General features: G+C 53.1%; 1 protein-coding gene across 5 annotated transcripts in view; it reads right to left on the bottom strand.

Annotated features, from left to right (window-relative positions):
* USP40 (ubiquitin specific peptidase 40) overlaps window positions 1–17,164 on the bottom strand; it is a 411,887-nt gene that overhangs the window by 59,877 nt on the left and 334,846 nt on the right. Inside the window, exons 2-5 of one of the 5 annotated variants that reach the window (XM_069103094.1) lie at window positions 8,793–8,874; window positions 6,496–6,714; window positions 3,764–3,831; window positions 930–1,043 (exon numbers count right to left, since the gene is read on the bottom strand). In XM_069103094.1, the coding sequence (XP_068959195.1) occupies window positions 930–1,043; window positions 3,764–3,831; window positions 6,496–6,694 (381 nt within the window). In that variant the 5' untranslated portion in view covers window positions 6,695–6,714; window positions 8,793–8,874. Of the gene's footprint in view, window positions 1–929; window positions 1,044–3,763; window positions 3,832–6,495; window positions 6,715–8,792; window positions 8,933–17,164 lie in introns of those variants that run through there. The other 4 variants (XM_069103092.1, XM_069103096.1, XM_069103091.1 and 1 more) reach the window with 4 other exon arrangements.

Below are 17,164 nucleotides of genomic sequence, written 5' to 3'. Positions count from 1 at the left end.
CCAAGCAGCAAAGACCTGGATGGGCTTTGACAGGGTTCAAGTTCTACTCAGGGACTTAGACAATTTTCACCCTACCTAGCAGAGAGGGTGCCAACCTGTACTTGTAGAGGGAGTTTCCACATCTGGGAAATCCCAGGTCTGTTTGGCATCAAACGGGTAGAACATACCAGAGAAGTTTTCTAGGCTTCCCTAATAAGAAGTTTAAAAAGAAAGGAATCCCCCAGTGTCCACAGGCCAGCAGCACGCCATGTCTTTGAAAGGAGGTCCACACATCCGGTGCTGCTCATTTGCCCAGCCAGCCCTCTTATTTCACAGATGAGGGAACAGAGGCCAGAGAAGGGAAGGGCCTTTCCCAAGGTCACCCAAGGAGCCTGGGATGCAAAGCCCTGGCATCCCGTCCCTCCCTGCGGCCCAGCAAAAACACCATCTACCAATGAAGGGTGGCACCTTCTGGGCAACACTGAGAGGTGCAGAGCCTTGCCCAGAGTCTCCCAGCTGGTTATGTGTCCAAGGCAGACATCAAGCCCAGCCCTTAGGAGCTCTGGAAGTAGCCTGAAACTGCTTCTCCATCTCATACTCTTTCCCCATCCCCTTCAAGGTCACCTTCTATGAGCCAGATCAGGGCTCCAGCCTCTGGAATCCCTCTGGGGCCTCACCCCACCAGCCTGACCTGGCCATTATTTCTTCTCCCCCTTTCCCTCTTCCCACCCATGTCGGCACCCACCCAGGCAAGGTCTGAAGAGGAGACCCCAGGCTAACCTGGGAAGCCCCAATCACATTCCAGTGACAAGTCAAAGATGTCCTGCCACCAGAGGAAGACCCCCATGGTGTGAAGACACTGTCCCTTCTGCTCCTCTGGGTATGTTGCACCTAAAGTGCCTACAACAGGCTACTGAGGTTGGCACCCCACACATGCTGCACTTGCCCACCTCGCTGTTGTTCCAGCCAAAGCTGTTGGTGAGGTCAGTGGTAGACACTGCTTGCTGGTCTGAGAGAAGGAGTTGAGCAAACAACCGCTGTAACTGCAAAGGGATGATCCGCACCTGGAAGGACGATATGCACATGCCTCCTTTTAGGCCCCAGATCTGCTGGAGAGACTAAGTCAGAATCATCCACAGGTCCCTATGCTAGGGGCCACAAGTGAAAGTTAAGTCTGAGCTTCAAAAGTCGATGAATGACATTGTCACTTTAGCCGAGACCCCAGGCAAGGGAGTCACAACCTCCCTTCGCCTCAGTTTCCTCATTTGTAATATGGGGGGGGGGGGGGGGCTGGACTCAGTGGCTTCAGTCCTTCCCTAGAGAAGCAACCCAAACCTCTCAACTTGGTCTGAGCCCAGAGACATTCGATGTACGACAGGGAAGGAAGGCCTCCCTAGAAATCAGCATCAAGAACAAGCAGTGGGGAGGGAGTGGCATCCCACAGGTGGGGCCAGCACTGGCTGTCCCTGAGATGGGGTCATTCTAGCACCATAATGAATGAAGCAGGGCCCCCGACCAACAGGTGGTGAACACTGCTCCCTCCCCACAGTCACTTATCAAATGCTCATGTGGTTCTAGCCAGCTCTCCACTCTCTAAAGAGTCGCTCTGGGGAGAGCTTGGCCACACACTCCCTGTGCCCTCTCTGGGCCTCTAGAGATTGAGAGGAGTTGGACTCACTTCCTGCTTGAGAAGCTAAGTATGTCGTTCGTGGGCCAAAGTTAAAGAAACATCACCAGAGAGCTTGGCCAATGAGCAGTGACTTCTTCAGCTCCATCAACTAATGAAGACAGTAAACTTGGGGCAGCTTTGGGGGTGTGAGGACAGTCAGACCCCAGGGAAATCACAGCCGATAACCAAAGTAAACAACTGTCTCCGAGTCATTAAATGCCATTTTATCCGGCCCTGTGTAAGCAGGCAGCCCTTCCCCAGAGCACCCTGGAGAGGCCCCACAGTTACCACTGGGCTAAACAGCAGGGTCCCTCCTGGAGGAGGGAAGGGGAGAGTTCCCACTCAGTCAGGAAACACAATGCCTAGACACAAAATGTAAGTTATAAAAGGGAGTTGATGACGATGCTGCTGTTGAGTGATGGTAGCCCCATGCTCTCCCCAGGAAGGCCAAAGGCTGACCCTCACAGTCAGAAAGAACCTGGGGTCCAGCCCTGCCTCTGATGCCTGCTGGCAACTCACATGACTTCTCAAGGCTGTGGGCAGCTTTCTAAGCCTATAATTTGTAGAATGGGCACCAGCATGCATAGCAGAGAGAATGAGTGCCCTTTACCAAGGGAAGGTGGAGGCCCAGGCCCAGCCCTTACCCCAATGTCTACAATGCACAAACCATATGCTCGACAGGCCTCAGAAATGCAAATATCATGAAGATGTGGCCTCAGCATGTGAGGGCAGACTAAGGGCATACTTAATAGGAGATGCCTTTTATCACTTTTTATGTACAGCACTAGTTTTCATGCCCATAAATGCTGCTCCTCCTGGCCCAGGGGTCTCCCTTCTGCAATAAACCAAGACACACACATACACATACATACACACACACACACACACACACACACACGTGTGAAGGCTCAAGGCTGTGGGTGTGTAACACACAAGGTGGGAGTGGGCATCGACAGAGCACCAGCCCCACCCAGGGTACACAAGCTTTCCTCAGCCCCATGAGCCCATGAGCTGGTATCACAATTGTACCCGCCTGGTAAGTCCCATGCCAGACTCTCAGATCTCGAAAACAGCACTCACATCCTTGGTGACAATGCTCCCATCTGTCAGCATCCTTCCTCCACGTGAATCTATCTAAGCACAGCAGGGTATGGTCAACTGGCACCTCCTAAAGCCCACAATGACAGTGGCTTTGGGGCTGCCATGTTCCGTGCTGACTCAGGGGGCCCCCCTTCAGGTGGTTTTCATATGACCTGCTCTCCAAATGGGCCTCCCCCCTCTCACCAGCCACCTGACAGGGGCTGTATTTGGTGTCCTAGCTCCCCTCCAGCTTGGAAATGCTATGTGTCAGACTGATTATGTCAATCCCACTTAAGTCCAGATGCTGGGCCAGGCAGGGCCTTCTACGTTGGATTATTAATGCCAGTCCTTTTGGTTCTTCAGAAGCTAAGCCTTTGGGAGAAGTCTAGCAAGGGCACAGGGGTCTGGGCTGCATTAAGCCAGCTCATTGGCAAGGCGCACCAAGTCTCCACAAAATGCTAGGTTCTTGGACCCGACGTTGGCTGTTCAGTGACATGGAGCTCTCTCCTCTCCGAGCTGCCACACGTCCACCAGCAGGTCATCGGTCAGGCCTCCCCAGCCCAACAAGGCCTTTCCTTCTGATCCCTTCCGTGATATCACTTTGTTCCCCTCAGACTAATGCCTGAGAATCTTTCTCAGATCCACTCAAGAGTTAACAAAAACGCAAGGGAAACTTAGCATCTCCCTCTGTGCCTCTGACACCCTGACTGGCAATGAGGCAAAGCCCAGACACATTTATCTTTCCTACCTGGGAGACACAGGGTCTAAAGATACCGTGCTTGGGACAAGAAAGGAGAACAGGGCACGTTTAGCCAAATTCAACTTAGAAAAGTCCTCTAGGAATGGTCAGTTAAGTGTGGCAATAGCTCTCACAGAGGGCAAAGGGGAGGCACTTTGTGGGGAGGAGGAGGAATCAAAGTGGCAGCTCAGAAAAGGAACAGCCTGTCCTCGATTCAGCCTCGGACTCCCTGCCCTCAAAGTGCTTTGCTTGGCAGACTTGGGGACACCTGGGGAATCTAGAGAAGACTCTGGTACCTTCGCATCGGGGTCATCCTTGTCCTCCAAGCACCCAAGCTCTTCTGGGTCCAGAGCAAACAAAGCTTCTGCGAAGAAAAGGCAAGCAAGAACCTCGGGTCACCTCTGAGCCTCAGGCTGTTCTACATCAGTGTGCAGAGGCTGGGGGAAGGGGGGGAGGAAGAGAGGTCTCCTCCTCCACAGCCTCTGTGTGGCAAGGAGACATGACTTCTGAAATAAAACACTCTGAAAAAACAATGACATTTAGGGCAGTGAAGAGTGAGGGGCCTACTCAGACTGTCTCTGAGACAAGAGGCAGTTCCAGGGATGAGAGTTCTCTTTCAGGAGCCTGAAGAGTTAAGACAGCTCTCATATGCTGTCCCCAAACCCCTCTGTGGAGGAGGATCCCCCGGAGTGAGGGGGGGAGTCCCAACCCCCAGCCCCTTTGCCTCTTTGGGCCTCAGTTTCTGCCTCTGCAAAATGAGGGCTGGACAAAATGGCCTGAGATCTAGAAGGCTGTGGACCTTCAGCTTAAATAACCAGCTCCACAATAGCTGAGCCCCTGGGACAGAGCCCGTGTCTGCCCCTGCTGGGGGTGCAATCTGTCAGAGGGGGCTCCCTTTTTGGAAGAACGGCGATGCTAACCACTAGCACACATGCAGGGTTTCAGCGCGTGCTAAGTGCGTTACAAATATCATCTCATTCTCCTTCAATCCTCATAACCACCCTGAGAAAGAGGCATGATCATTATCTTCGCTTTACAGATGACGAAGCAGAGGCCTACAGACGTGGCCTAGGAAATGTCTGAGGCTAGATTGGAACTTGGGTCTTCCTGACACCATATCCACTGGGGCACCCGGCTGCCTTTGGATTTAAATGGGGTGAGAAGGGAAAAGAAGGCTCAGGAAAATAGATTCAATCTATCCTGGAAAGCCTCAGGAACTGAAAATTGCTTTCCCTCCCAGAGTCTAACCCAACAAGGAGATCCCCGTCAGTACTGAGAGACCACTGGCTCAGACTCAAACAGGAATCCTCCCAGCATCAACAGAGCTCTCCAACTAGGAAGTGCGGTGCCTCCCAAGCTGGCAGCCTCCAGGACCACAGACAGCACTGGGCCCACCTGGGACACCTTCCTTACTATGGCCTGCCATTCCAATGGCAATAAGAATGTTCACTGGGCCCTCCTCACAAGAAACCAAGGAAAAAAGGTAGGCTTTGAAATGGTAAAGCTCTAAGAATATGTGTGAGTGTCCACGTATGCATGCATGTCTAAGAGTGCATATGCACACAAGTGTGTGAGTGCACATGAAATCATGCTGTGTATTGTGTGAGCATGTATGTACACATGTGTGAGTATGCATGTGAGTGCACATGGGTGAGAGCATGTTGTTATGTATTGTGACAGTGTGTGTATGCATGTAAGTGCACACGGGTGAGAGCATGTTGTGTGTTGTGACAGTGTGTGTATGTGTACATGTGTGCATATGTGTGCACGCACATGACTGTACCTGTGTGCGTGTGTATGTGTACACGTGTGAATATGCATGAGTACACACATGTGAGAGCATAGTGTTATGTATGTGTGTGACAGTGTGTGTATATGTACATGTGTGTGTTTGTACATGTGTGTGCACACACGTGTGCCAACGCCTACAGGATGCTATAGCAGCATCTGGAGGGGAAGGGGAGAGCAGCATGAAGGCCCACCAAAGCCTTGGGGACAGCATGGGGCACAAAGGGGAGACCCTCAGAGGACTCTGAGACAAGGCAGGTGAGCAAGGCCTGAGGGTTCCTGTGGGCCAGACTAGAGTCCTGAACAGGGATGGGGGTACACAGATCAATGCCAGGGATGGGGAAAACAATCCATCCTGATTTCTGCCCCACTTTGGGCTTCCCTTGTCATCCTCTGTATTCTATCTGATGCTGAGAAGGGGTCCAGAGAAGGGCCCCTGGGCTCCCCAGTGAAGCCTCTTGGTGACAACAGGCTCAGAACACACACAGCAAGAGCCTCACTGCTGTTCTAGGCTCTCCCTCAGTTTACACCAAAGCTGCAGTGGGGGAAGGAGGGGAAGCGCTGGACAGTGACAAGGAGGCCTTTCACCATTCAGATCAGACTTATTCTGCTCTGGTTTGGTGACGACCCTGAACCCTAAACCCTCTTCCTGCTGGCTCCGATGCTGCCCCGATACCCATGCTGGGCTCCAGGGTACCAAGGGTAGCAGGCAACTCAGGAGCCACGAGGGGGGCTGGACTCAGGAGACACCTGGCTACAGCTGCAGCCTGAACAATTCCTAGCCCTGCTCCCCTCCCACCCCAAGACAGACAGGCTCGTGAGAGATAGCCTATTTTCCCTTTTGTTTCAGGGTTACAGAAACGTTCCTAAGCACAGGCACCATGACCCCCTGGCTTGGTTACCTTATATGTTAGAGTAGTTGACCTGTGTTAACAGTGAAGGCCAAGATCCAATTTAGTAAACAATGAGACATGACAGTTACTCTGCCCCTGCAGAGACCACCAAAAATGCAGACACGGTCCTTGGGAAGAAGAGCGTGAATGGAAAGGTGGCAGGGACCTCAGAGGCACTCACTTTACAAGGGAGGAAACTGAGGCCTAGGTTGATGAGAGGTCTTCACTAAAGCCACCTGGGCAGGACTGGCTGCCAGATCCTCTGGGGCCAGCATCCTTGATGGTCCACTTGTCTAGGTTTCCATGTGGACAGAAGGACATGAAAAAAGATGTCTGTAAGATCCTACCTCGGAATTCTGGGGTGAAATGGAGAGTTTGCAGCAAAGAATTGAGGTAGCAAGTCCCGCCCTGGTTCTGGATGCCACTCAGGTTGGTGGCACCCCGGGGGGGTGGCGGCTCTGGATCCACGTACTTAGATTTCGACCCTTTCTCGATGTGATTCTCTGGGATGTAAGGAAAGTCCTCTTCAAACAAGTCCCCAAACATTATGAAGGCACCGGGCTACCCTTCAAAAAAACAGGCTCATTTACTGCTCATTTCTGCAAAGGCCTTTCCCCCAGACACCCCAGGCCTCAACAGAGGACAACGTACAGACTCAAGGCCTCCTTTAGAAAGGGAATATTTGCCATTTTCTCTGCAGCAAAGGGAGGAAGCTGGACCCCAGGGCTCTGAAGATCCCTTGTCTCTCTAACCCCATTCAAGTCCCCCCACAAAGCCCTGAAGGAGTCTTAGGCTATTCTGCTTCACCCCCTCATCTGCCAGGGAAGCTCAGGGTACCAGGCTTCCAGAGCTGGGCTATGAGGGCAAGCTACCAGAGACTAGGATTGCTCCAATGGTGGTCTTGGTTTGGAACCTCCCGTGTGAAGGTCAGAAGAGAGAGCCTGAGGATCATGGGACATAGGACAGAGAGGAAAGGATCCAAGAAGTCTGGCCCTGGGGGTGGGAGGTGCACGAGATGATGGGACATGCCAAAGGCCAGGGGTTGGTAGAATCAGGGACCTGAGCGCAAAGACATGTGACCTTGAGCACCTACTATGTGCCAGGCACTGGAGGCACCACAGTAGCATCAGCACCTTCCACCTGCAAAATGATGGCACTGGCCACGTCTCCAAGCTTCCTTCCCACCCAACATCCCACAGATGGCCCATCTGAGACTGCGCCCCAAGTGTCCCTTCACCTACATCTCCCAAACGATCACAAGTTTGCAGATCTAGACCCCCAAGAGACCTCGGGCACTGAGGGCAGTTTCCTTTTCCAAATGAGGCCCAGGGCCCTTGGCTCACATCCCTGTGCAAGATCACCAAGCTCCCTAAATGTGGGCTCTCCACTCCCTGCACAGGACCCCACTCAATCCCATCAGTTCCCACCAGCCCTTCTCTGCTCACTTCTCAAATGCCTCCTGGACATGGCAGAGCAGCCCCCTCAACTGGTCCAGAGCAGACCTCATTGTCTTTTCCAGAAAACCCTCCCCTGCTGCTAATTTCCCCAAACTGTCAAGGGTCCCACGATCTTCCCACGCACCCAAGCTTGGCATCTTGTTACCATCCTCAATTCTCCACTGACCCCACACTCAAATAGCCAACCTGCCACCAAGGTTTGTCTCTTCAAGAAAAGCGCCCTCCTCTGCCCCTCCTCATCCTGGACCTAGCTCAGGCCCCCTCCCCTAGTTCAGGCCCCCTCCTCTCCTCTGCCCCCCCCATCCCCTCCCCTCATCAAGCCCAGCTGCCTCAGACTTCTCCCCATGCAGTCCTCCCCCCATTCAGCCCCTAAAGGCTTCTTCCTAAAAGAGGCTGGTTCGACCTCTGCCCCTACTCGGTAACCTGCAGTGGCTCCCAGTGGCCCCCAGGATCCAATATACAGTCCTTGGGTGTCTGGACCCTCCCCTTCTCAGACTTCCACTTGACCATCTCTCCTCCCCACACGCTGTGCCTTAAACACGAAATAAACCATCTCCTCCCTGGGGCCAATGCTCTCCCTCCTCCTCCCCATAATGCTCCCAGCTGCTGGTGCCTTCCCTCCCCCCCCATTAGAATATAAGCTTCACGAGGGCAAAGGCTGGTCAAATGGCAGCACGGGGAGGCTAAATACGCGCTGCCCTCCTGCCGGGACCCCCTCCAGCCTCAGGTGGCTCTGCGGCGCGGGGCTTCTCTCCCGGGACTGGGGCACTGCGGGGGAGGGCCTCCAGACCACAGCCGGGCAACAATGTTTCAACATCAAGGCAATGTTCAGGGTCCACCCCCGGCCGGGGGGAGAGGGGGGGGAGGATCTGCCCCCACGTGACCCAGAGGCGGCCCCGCCCCCAGCCCGCCCACTCGCCCCCCCTCCCCCATACACAGACCACGAGCCCAGAGCCGCCCCGCCTCCCCCCAAAGCCCTGCTCGGCTGCCCCCGCCGGCCTCTCAGGCGGGGAGCCTGAGGCCAGAGCCGGGGCTCGCGTCGGCGTCGGTTGGTGACCCCGGACCAGGGGCCTCAGTTTCCCCGCCTGGAGAATGGGGGTGGAGATGCCCCGGTCCGGCCCTCGCCTTCCCAGAGCGGCCACCCCGCTGCCCCCCACCCCCCACCCCCGGACCCCGGGCCCGCTCACCGCTAACGCCCTGCCCCCCGGCCCCACGACCCCAACGGGAAGAGAACGAGGAGGGCGCGGCGGAGGGCCGCCATTTTGGTTCGGGGCGCCCGTGGCCTCGGCGGCCCGTACGCCTGCGCGCGCTTCCCACAGTGCCCCGCGCCGCGCGGCCGCGCCTGACGCCGGAGGAGCACGAGCCCGTCTCGCGGAGCCTTGTGGGGGTTGTAGTTTGGAGGCCTCCTTGCCGCCCCCTACCGAGCTGGAAGAGGGAAGTGAAGCCTTCTTGTTCCGGAGGGGAGGGCTGATGCCCAGGGGCGTTCCTAGAGGAAAGGAAGGCCTGGCTCTGGCGTTCCTGGGGGCTCGCCTTCTGGAGACCCGAGACAGTGCATAAAGACTGCCCTCAGTTTCTCCATCTGTAAAATGGGGGGTGGGAAGGACCTGGGCCATCCTGCTCTATAAGAACAGAGACTTGAGATTTCCAGATGGGGAAACCGAGGTCCAGGCAGGTTCAGCCCCAGACCATGGGCTAGAGGTCATCTCCTCTCACACCTGCCTCTGACCGAGGAGGAGACAGGTTCAGAAAAGGGAAGCCGCTTGTCTCAGTCGAGACAGGATTCGAACCCAGCCCCCCCGCCCCAGGCCAAAACTAGGCTTTCTGAAATGTAAGCTTCTTGGGGCAAAGGTGCTGCTGTTTTGCTTTGCCAGCAGTGCCCTGCACATATAGCACAGGTGTTAATACAAGCTTTTTGAATAGAACTGGATTCATCCAATCCCTCGTCTTAAGGAAGAGGAAACTGAGGCAGCCAAGGGAGGTGAAAAGTGCTGCTGGGGGTCCCAGAAGGCATGCAGGACTGGCACCTGGCCCCCCCAGGAGAACACGGGCCACACTGGCTTTTCCTTCCCTGTTCTTCATGCTCCTGAGCTTTGGCTCTGTGCATTCATTCGGATTCAGCTCACAGGTTGACCTGGAGGGAAGGCAGCAGCGCTGGGCACAGCCCCATTCCCAAAGGGCCATTTCAGCCTGACCAGGGGCAAGGAGTTGAGTAGAAGGATGCAGCGCTGTGCCCTGCCCAGAGCCCAGAGCAGAAGTTCTTTACCCCGGGGCCATGAATTTGTTTTGAAAACCACTTTGGTGACTGTCTTTCACTGGATTTGGTTCCTCTGTAATCCTGTGTGTCTTCTGAGACCAGGCCCCTGGGTTTCACCAGGCTGCTGGAAGGAAGAGTCCAAGACACACTCCCAAAAGTTCTGAAGCGCAGCCCTAGAAGAAGGTGTCATAGGACTGAGGAGGGACAGAGGGAATCGGGAAGCCTCAGACTTGGGAGGGACCTGGGAGGTCATAGCATCTAGCCTTTCCCCGAACCATCAAACAGTCAGTCAGTTATCAACAAGCACTCATGAAGTACCAGATGCTTTACTAAGGTTTGGTTTTGGTTTTTGCTTTTGACAAAAGGTGATCCACTGGAGAAGGAAGAGAGCTCTCCAGTCTCTTTGCCAAGAAAACCCCACAGCCAGCACTAAAATGATAAAAGAGATGGCTTTGGAAGATGAGCCCTTGGGTGCAATGGGCAGCCGGGTCACACTGAAGGACTCAGTGACCACTTTGCTCAGGGCTGGAGAAGCCGCTGGCTCCCCAGGCAGTCCACTCCGCTCTGGAACAGCCCTCATCCACAGGAAGCTTTTCCTGACCCCATCCTCAACCTATTTCCTTGCAGTTTCCACCAGGGCTCCTAGTGCTGAGACGAGGTGTAGCCGCCATCTCTCCCACTTGTGCCTTCTGCTTTCTGGAAGCATCCCCTCCTGTGTAGGAGGGTCCTGGGCTAGTTGCTCCCAGGGAGCCCCCTCAGGGGACCTGCTGTCTGACCCCATCTGCCGAGTCCACATGGGAAGTGGCCTTGGCCCTCCTCATCTGACTTGTTTCCTGCTTGGCCTAGCCAAGATGATCTGAGTCCTGACTCCAGTTATCCAGTGCATTCATCACCTCTCCTGAAAGCATCTAAGAAGTGCTTTTTATCCAAGTCTCTGGGGCCAAGAGCAGAGCCCTGGGGCACTCTCCTACAGACCTTTCTCTAAGTTAGCACTGACCCAGCATTGACCACTCTTTGGGTGCTGCTGTTCTCAATTCCTTACTCTAAATGCCCCTAATGAATTCCACCATCCTCACCCTCCAGGACAGTCTAAGAGGCTCAGCCCGGAGGGCTGCTCTAATCTGGACAAGATGAAGCTTGGGCATCCCCACATTTCAGGATTTCAAGCAAATGGGGCCAATGCCTGTTTGTGTTGAGGGGGTGCATCATCTCTGGTGTATAGGGGAGGTAACTCAGTCAGCTTTGCCTGACAGGTTAAAATGGACTTTATCTGGAGCGAGAGCTGTGTGCCCAGGATTTAGCTGGGGGGACCCTGGAAAATGGGCCACAGGAAAATGGAATTGAGCAGTGACCAGACTCAGGGTTTGTATGCCCCCTTCTGAAGGGTTGGGCAGGAGAGAAGTATAACTCAGAGCTCTGGGCCCCAAACTTAGCAGTGTTGGGATGGAGACAAAGGTGATCTGTATTCAGGTAATGGAGAAGGACAGTGGACTTCACTGCCACCCAAAACTGGGCCATACTGCCTACATATCCGTGCGGGATGAGCAATGTTCACAATATTGGTGTGTCCTTGAATTTGCCCTCGCAACATGAAGCAAGACCTGAGAAACTCTGCCCTGAGCTTAGGCAATCCGAGTCTAGGGGGCAGCTCTTGGTAGAGAAACTGAGGGCTCTACTTGTCAGTGACAGACATGGACTTATGGCATGTGGCAGTGGGAGAAAAGGGTTAAAAACAACAGCAACAAAGAAAGGAAAGAGAGGAGGAAAGGAGGGAGGGAGGAAAGAAAAGAAAAAGAAAGAAGGAGGGAGGAAAGAAGGAAAGAGAGAGAGGAGGGAAGGAGGAAAGTGAAAGAAAGAAAAAGAAGAGAGAGAGACATGCAAACCCATTTCCCAAACATCTGTGAAATGCCTGCTTAGAGCCCCTGCCCCACCAGCTGCCTCTGTGAGCTAACTCCTCGGATTGGCATTGAAGGCCCTGCCCAGACTGGCTCCAAACCCTCTTTCCAGGCCTTTCTGCCTTGGACTCAACCTTCCAGCCAAGGTGGCTCCTCACTGTTCCCTGGAAAGATTGTCCATTGGCTGCCGCTGGGCCTTTGCTCACGTAGTCCCAAAGGTGTGTGTGCATCCTTTCTACCTGCAGGAATTTCCTCATTCCCTCCACGGCCATACTCAGAGATCCCTTCCTACAGGAGACCTTTCTTCATCCCAATCATGGGTCCTTCCCCTCAGCCCAAAAAATGACTTTGCCTTTGTTTCCTTCTGTATGTTTGTGCATGTATGTATGTCCATGCATTTACACACCCCATGGCAGGTCCCCAAAGTCTTAGCACAATTTTAAGCTTTCATTGGATTTCATAGGATGTATTATCACAGATAGATGATGCCTACATATATACACACACACAGGGGTGTGGAGTTAAGGAGACCTGAGTTCAAATCCCACCCCAGGTCCTTACTCGCTGTGTGACGATGGGCAAGCCACTTGACCTCTGTCTACCTCAGTCTCCTCATCTGTAAAATGGGGATAACAATTGCACCTGCCTGACAAAGCTATTTTAAAGATAACCTGAGATAACAAGGGAAAAGGGCCTTGGGAGGCTTAAAGCCCTATAGAAAGGCTGGCGTGGCTAGCCCTGTTTGGACACGTTTTCTGTGTCCTACCCATTGAGAGGCAGTGGAGTAGAGTGGAGACAGGGCCCTCTCAGCAGGCAGGAAGGCCGGAGACAAGCACACACTGTGTAACCTTGGACCAGTCCCCAGCCACTCAGTGCTCAGTGCCTGGGGCAGCCCCTTAACAGGAGGCATCTGGGTAAAGCTCAGGGGTCTCTTGTGGCTTCCTTTATGACTGGATCCTCCTCCTTTCCCTCTGGCCCAGGTTTGAACAGTGCTGGTCAGTCTCTTAGGCTTTTCTGGGGGAAAGGAGGGAGGTAGGCAGTCTGCAGATGGGTGCAGCACCCTGTGGGTAGAGGAGCTGGAAGGGGCTCCTGGTTCCAGTTCCAGGAGCTACCTCCTCCAGCCTTGATGCTTAGCCCTGTGAGGGTTAGCCTTTGTGTTAAAGCCCTGCCCCACTGCATCACTGGCCCACACCAGAGGGGTGACAGGACCCTGGCCAACTCCACCTGGCTGGGACATGTGGAATGAAGAGTTATGAGGGGTTCAGTGCATGCCCAGAGGGAAGGATTGGAGGAGAGAGAGGTTCTCCACCGCTCTTCTGACAAAGGGCTGCAGCCCTCAATTCTCTCAAGCCTAGGAGCTGAGGTTTATGCAGCCCTACTGTATGCCAGGCACTGTGATAAACGATTGGCAACTATCATCTCCTTTGTTCCTCACAACAACCCTGCACAGTTAGGTGTATTGTTATCCCCACTCTTTACAAATGAGAAAACGGGGCCAGCAGAGGTTAAGTGACCTGACCAGGGTCACACAGCTAGTAGGCTGGGTTTGAACTCAGAGGGTGAGACTTCCTGACTATGCTCTCCACTATGGCTACAGAAGACAGGCTTGGAGGGAAAAGCTAGCTTCCCTGTGTCTCCCTACTTCCCAGCCAGCCTCGCAGCGGACCTCCCCATGGTGCAAGAGTGGTCTCATGCTGAGTGGGGGGCTCGTTCAGGTTATTGACCACACGGGCTATCGCTGCCCATGTGACCAGAGCCAAGGAAAGGCCGGGCTGGCCATGCGAGGCCCCCACCCCCATGGGCCCCCATCTGCCTCCTGGACTCAATGATTGCTCCAGGTGCCAAATGAACTAGAAGCAGAGGTGTGTCCTTGGAATGCTTCCCAGTTCCTGGGTGTTCTTTCCCCTGAGGGCACCAGGGTAGAAACCTTATCTGGCCTGGCCGCTCCTCTTTTATTACACTGGGCTGTCACGAAAAGGCTTAGTCATGCTCAGATTCACTGGCCAAGGAAAACAACCTCCATAAATCAATTTAGGCTAAGGGTAAAGCAGGTTCCAGAGGGAATGCTCTGGGGTGGGCTTGGAGGTGGGCTGGGATTCCGCCCATCCCTGGGTGAGGGCCCAATTCCCACTTACTGTTCTCCCTTCCTATGATTATACTAAAAGTCAGTGATTAGGTGGGACTGATTAGTCATTCTTTGGTGTGAATAAATTAGGATTTGACTGAGATTAGAGCCCCAGCTAAAAGGTGCTTTGGAGGCCACCTCCTCATTTTACAGATGAGGAGACTGAGGCCCAGAGAAGGCCATGGGATCATTGATGTAGAACTGTTTTCTAGGTAGATGTAGAAAGGGCCTTGCAGGTCACCTAGTCCAGCACCCCCATTTTACAGATGAGGAGACTGAGACAGAGAAAGAGGAAATAGGAGCAGGCAGACTGGAAGGGATCCCAGAGGCCATTAGTACAACCCTCACTTTTACAGACAAGGTAACTGAGGCTCAGAAGGGCTAAGTGACTTGCCCGAGGGGACGCACAAGCAGAAAGCTATGGGTCACAGGCAGGAGTAGAACTCCAAAGCCATTGTGCCATAGTGTCTCCCCAAAAAACCTGAAGGTCAGGAATAAGCCTTCAAACAATGAGAGCTGTACCCAAGAGTACTAGGCTGCCCCTTGGGGGGCACTCCCTGCCACTGAAGGTCTTCACCCCAATCCCAAAGGACCCATCTCACTGGTATCTGGTAGAATAGAGTCCTCCCCAGGCAGGGACTGGTCTCAATGGCTGCTGTGGGCCCTTTCTAGTCTTTAGAGCTTCACGGATCCTGGGAGGAGTGGGGCTCTTGTGACTGCTCATACCCCCATTTCCCCCACTTTCCTGGATGTTTTACTGATAAATAAAGCTACTCTTAGGGCTCTTTTCTCTATTCTGTACCTGATAACTAAGCCACATCCTTCCAGGAATCCATCCCACTTGTGACTTCCATCCCTGCCCCCCCCCCCCCCCAGTCTCAGTGTCACCTCCAAGGTCAAATTGGCTCTGTCTTTTGAGGACCCCTGGGTCACCTTGCTAGCATCCATAGTTGGGTGTGGGTCCTCTGCCTCTGCCTTAGCCTGCAGCCACCTAAGGACGAGAGTTCCTTACTATCTCTCAGATACATTTTGAGAATTCCCAGTCCTCACACATTCTGCCAGCCTCCTTCCTACATTGTGCGTGTCTTTGTCTCCAGGGTAGCAAGGCCCTTGTTTCACCAGCCTCCAAACCAATATGCCTTTGGCAGCTCTGAGCCCCTCCTTCTTCTAGCCAAGCCTCCTGATTCTCAGATGCCACCCTAGTCAGCTGCTCCCTCCTCAAATCCACCTTTCTTTTCATTCAGCAGTGGTGGCCAAGGCCCCATCTGCATGCCTAGGCTCTTCAACTTTAGCCATGCTTTCTAGATTCCTTTTGGAGGGTTCACTGGTCCTTACTTGGATCACCAGAGTGAGCTGGGGTGGTCAGGTTAGACAGACCTTAGGAACCACTTCCTCATGCTCTAGCTATAAGCCCTGGGAAGGCAGGAGACCTTCCCATTGTTTATGCCAGGTTGGCCAAGAGCCACCTGGAGCCTTCCCTCTGGGAGTCACCAACATCTACGGCTCTGCTTTTCTTCCTTGGGCCCATACTGAATGGCCAATGGCCCCTCATTGAAATGGACCGAGGGTCCGTGTCATCATTCTCCAGAATGCAAAAAGTTGCTTCCTCCTCAGAAATACAGAGACCTCTTCTACAGGAAAAGCCTCTAAATAAATGTCTGTGGAACCCTTTGGGCCCACACTCTTCTATGTCATGGACCTGTTCCCTCTCTCCTTCTGATAAAAGGAAGAGTTTCCCTCTCTCTTCTCCGTCACATTCATTTTCTCTTTTACTTTTTTGTGGCACTTTTTACATTCTTTCAAGGAATTCTCCATTCTCCCCAATAGCCTGGAAAACAAGGGCATGCTGCTTTTCTGTAGGATGAAGACAAACGTGCATTTTGTACCCCCATACTCAAGTAAAAATAGGAAGATTGCTTGGCTGGCTACATGGAAGATGAACTGAAGAAGGGAGAGGCCGGTCATAAGGGAGCCAACAAAGAGGCCATTACAATTGTCCAGGCAAGAAACAATGAGCTAAGGAAGTAGCCACCAGAACGACTGGATGATGGAAAAGTGAGGGATGAGAGAAACGTAAAGGCAGAGCCAGCTGGGATTGGCAGGGACTCAATGGGCAGGGTATATCAGCAAGCACCCCAGCATCCCCAGGGTGGCTACCAACACAGGTTCTTGGATCTGCTTTGATAAAGGAAAGCAACTCAAAATGGGTTAACAAGCTTACTTTAATCAGTCAAACATGTATCATTTACCTTGTTCAGGGGAAAAAGGTCAGCACCCTGAACTTCAGAATATACAGACAGAATTATCAAGACAGAGAAACAGATCAAGTAGACAGATTTCCAAACTGTCCAACCATTACATTCATACCAAACAATATCTGGGTTTCAAAGCCGGGGGGCTCTGGACAAGGGCTTCCCAGAATTTCATCTGATCAAATCACAGAACACTTCTCAAAGTGAGCCCCAAAACAAAGCTACACATCAGGACTTATATAGCCTTCTCCTGGCTCAGAGAATATAACAACCTTCTGGACCCACTGGCCAATCAAAAACTATCTACTGAAAAACAATCCTCCCACCCCAGGCTCCAGGTGCACTTTAGCCTAGGGGCAGGGAAGATCTTAAAATTTTACATTCCCATTACACAGGGGGAGCGAGGCAAGGATCAAGACTAGTAGGAAGGTCAGGCAAGCATGAGGAATCAGACAGCAACGAAGCAGCCAGGGCTCAGCAGAGCTGTGAGGGCCACTGACCTAGAGTTGGCAGCTGATGCCATGAGAATGGGAAGAAGCAGAAATCGAATGATCTCATTAACTGCACCTGCCTCTTTTCTCCTCCCATCTCCATGTGTCTGTCACTCTCCATTTCCCTAGCCATTGGGCAGCTGCCTCCTGATCCCAGTGGCTTTTAAAGAAGTTTTATTTATGGATAATATTAAACATTCAGCAGCTAGTTGGCACAGTGGATAGAGCACTGGGCCTAGAGTCAGGAAGATCTGAGTTCAAATTTGACCTCAACCACTTATTAGCTATGTGACCCTGGGCAAGTCACTTAACCCTGTTTGCCTCAGTTTTCTCCTGTCAAATGAGCTAGAGAGAGAAATGGCAAACCAATGCAGTATCTCTGCCAAGAAAATCTCAAGAAGAGTTGGCCATGATTGAAACAACTGAACAACAGAAGTGGCATCCCTGTACGCTCCCAGTGGCGGGATTCCCCTGTTGGCAGCCCTCTTCTCTTTCAGCGGTGACACTGAGGACATCTCCGGTTGGGTGGCTGGCGCCATCTC

Source organism: Petaurus breviceps, unplaced genomic scaffold (genome assembly GCF_028583685.1).
Source record: "Petaurus breviceps papuanus isolate PSGF00001 unplaced genomic scaffold, PetGlider_PUasm1.0 567, whole genome shotgun sequence".
In the NCBI taxonomy this organism is placed as follows: domain Eukaryota; kingdom Metazoa; phylum Chordata; class Mammalia; order Diprotodontia; family Petauridae; genus Petaurus; species Petaurus breviceps.
The sequence above is the reverse complement of the archived record's forward strand: the minus strand, read 5'-3'. Positions and strand labels throughout refer to the sequence as shown.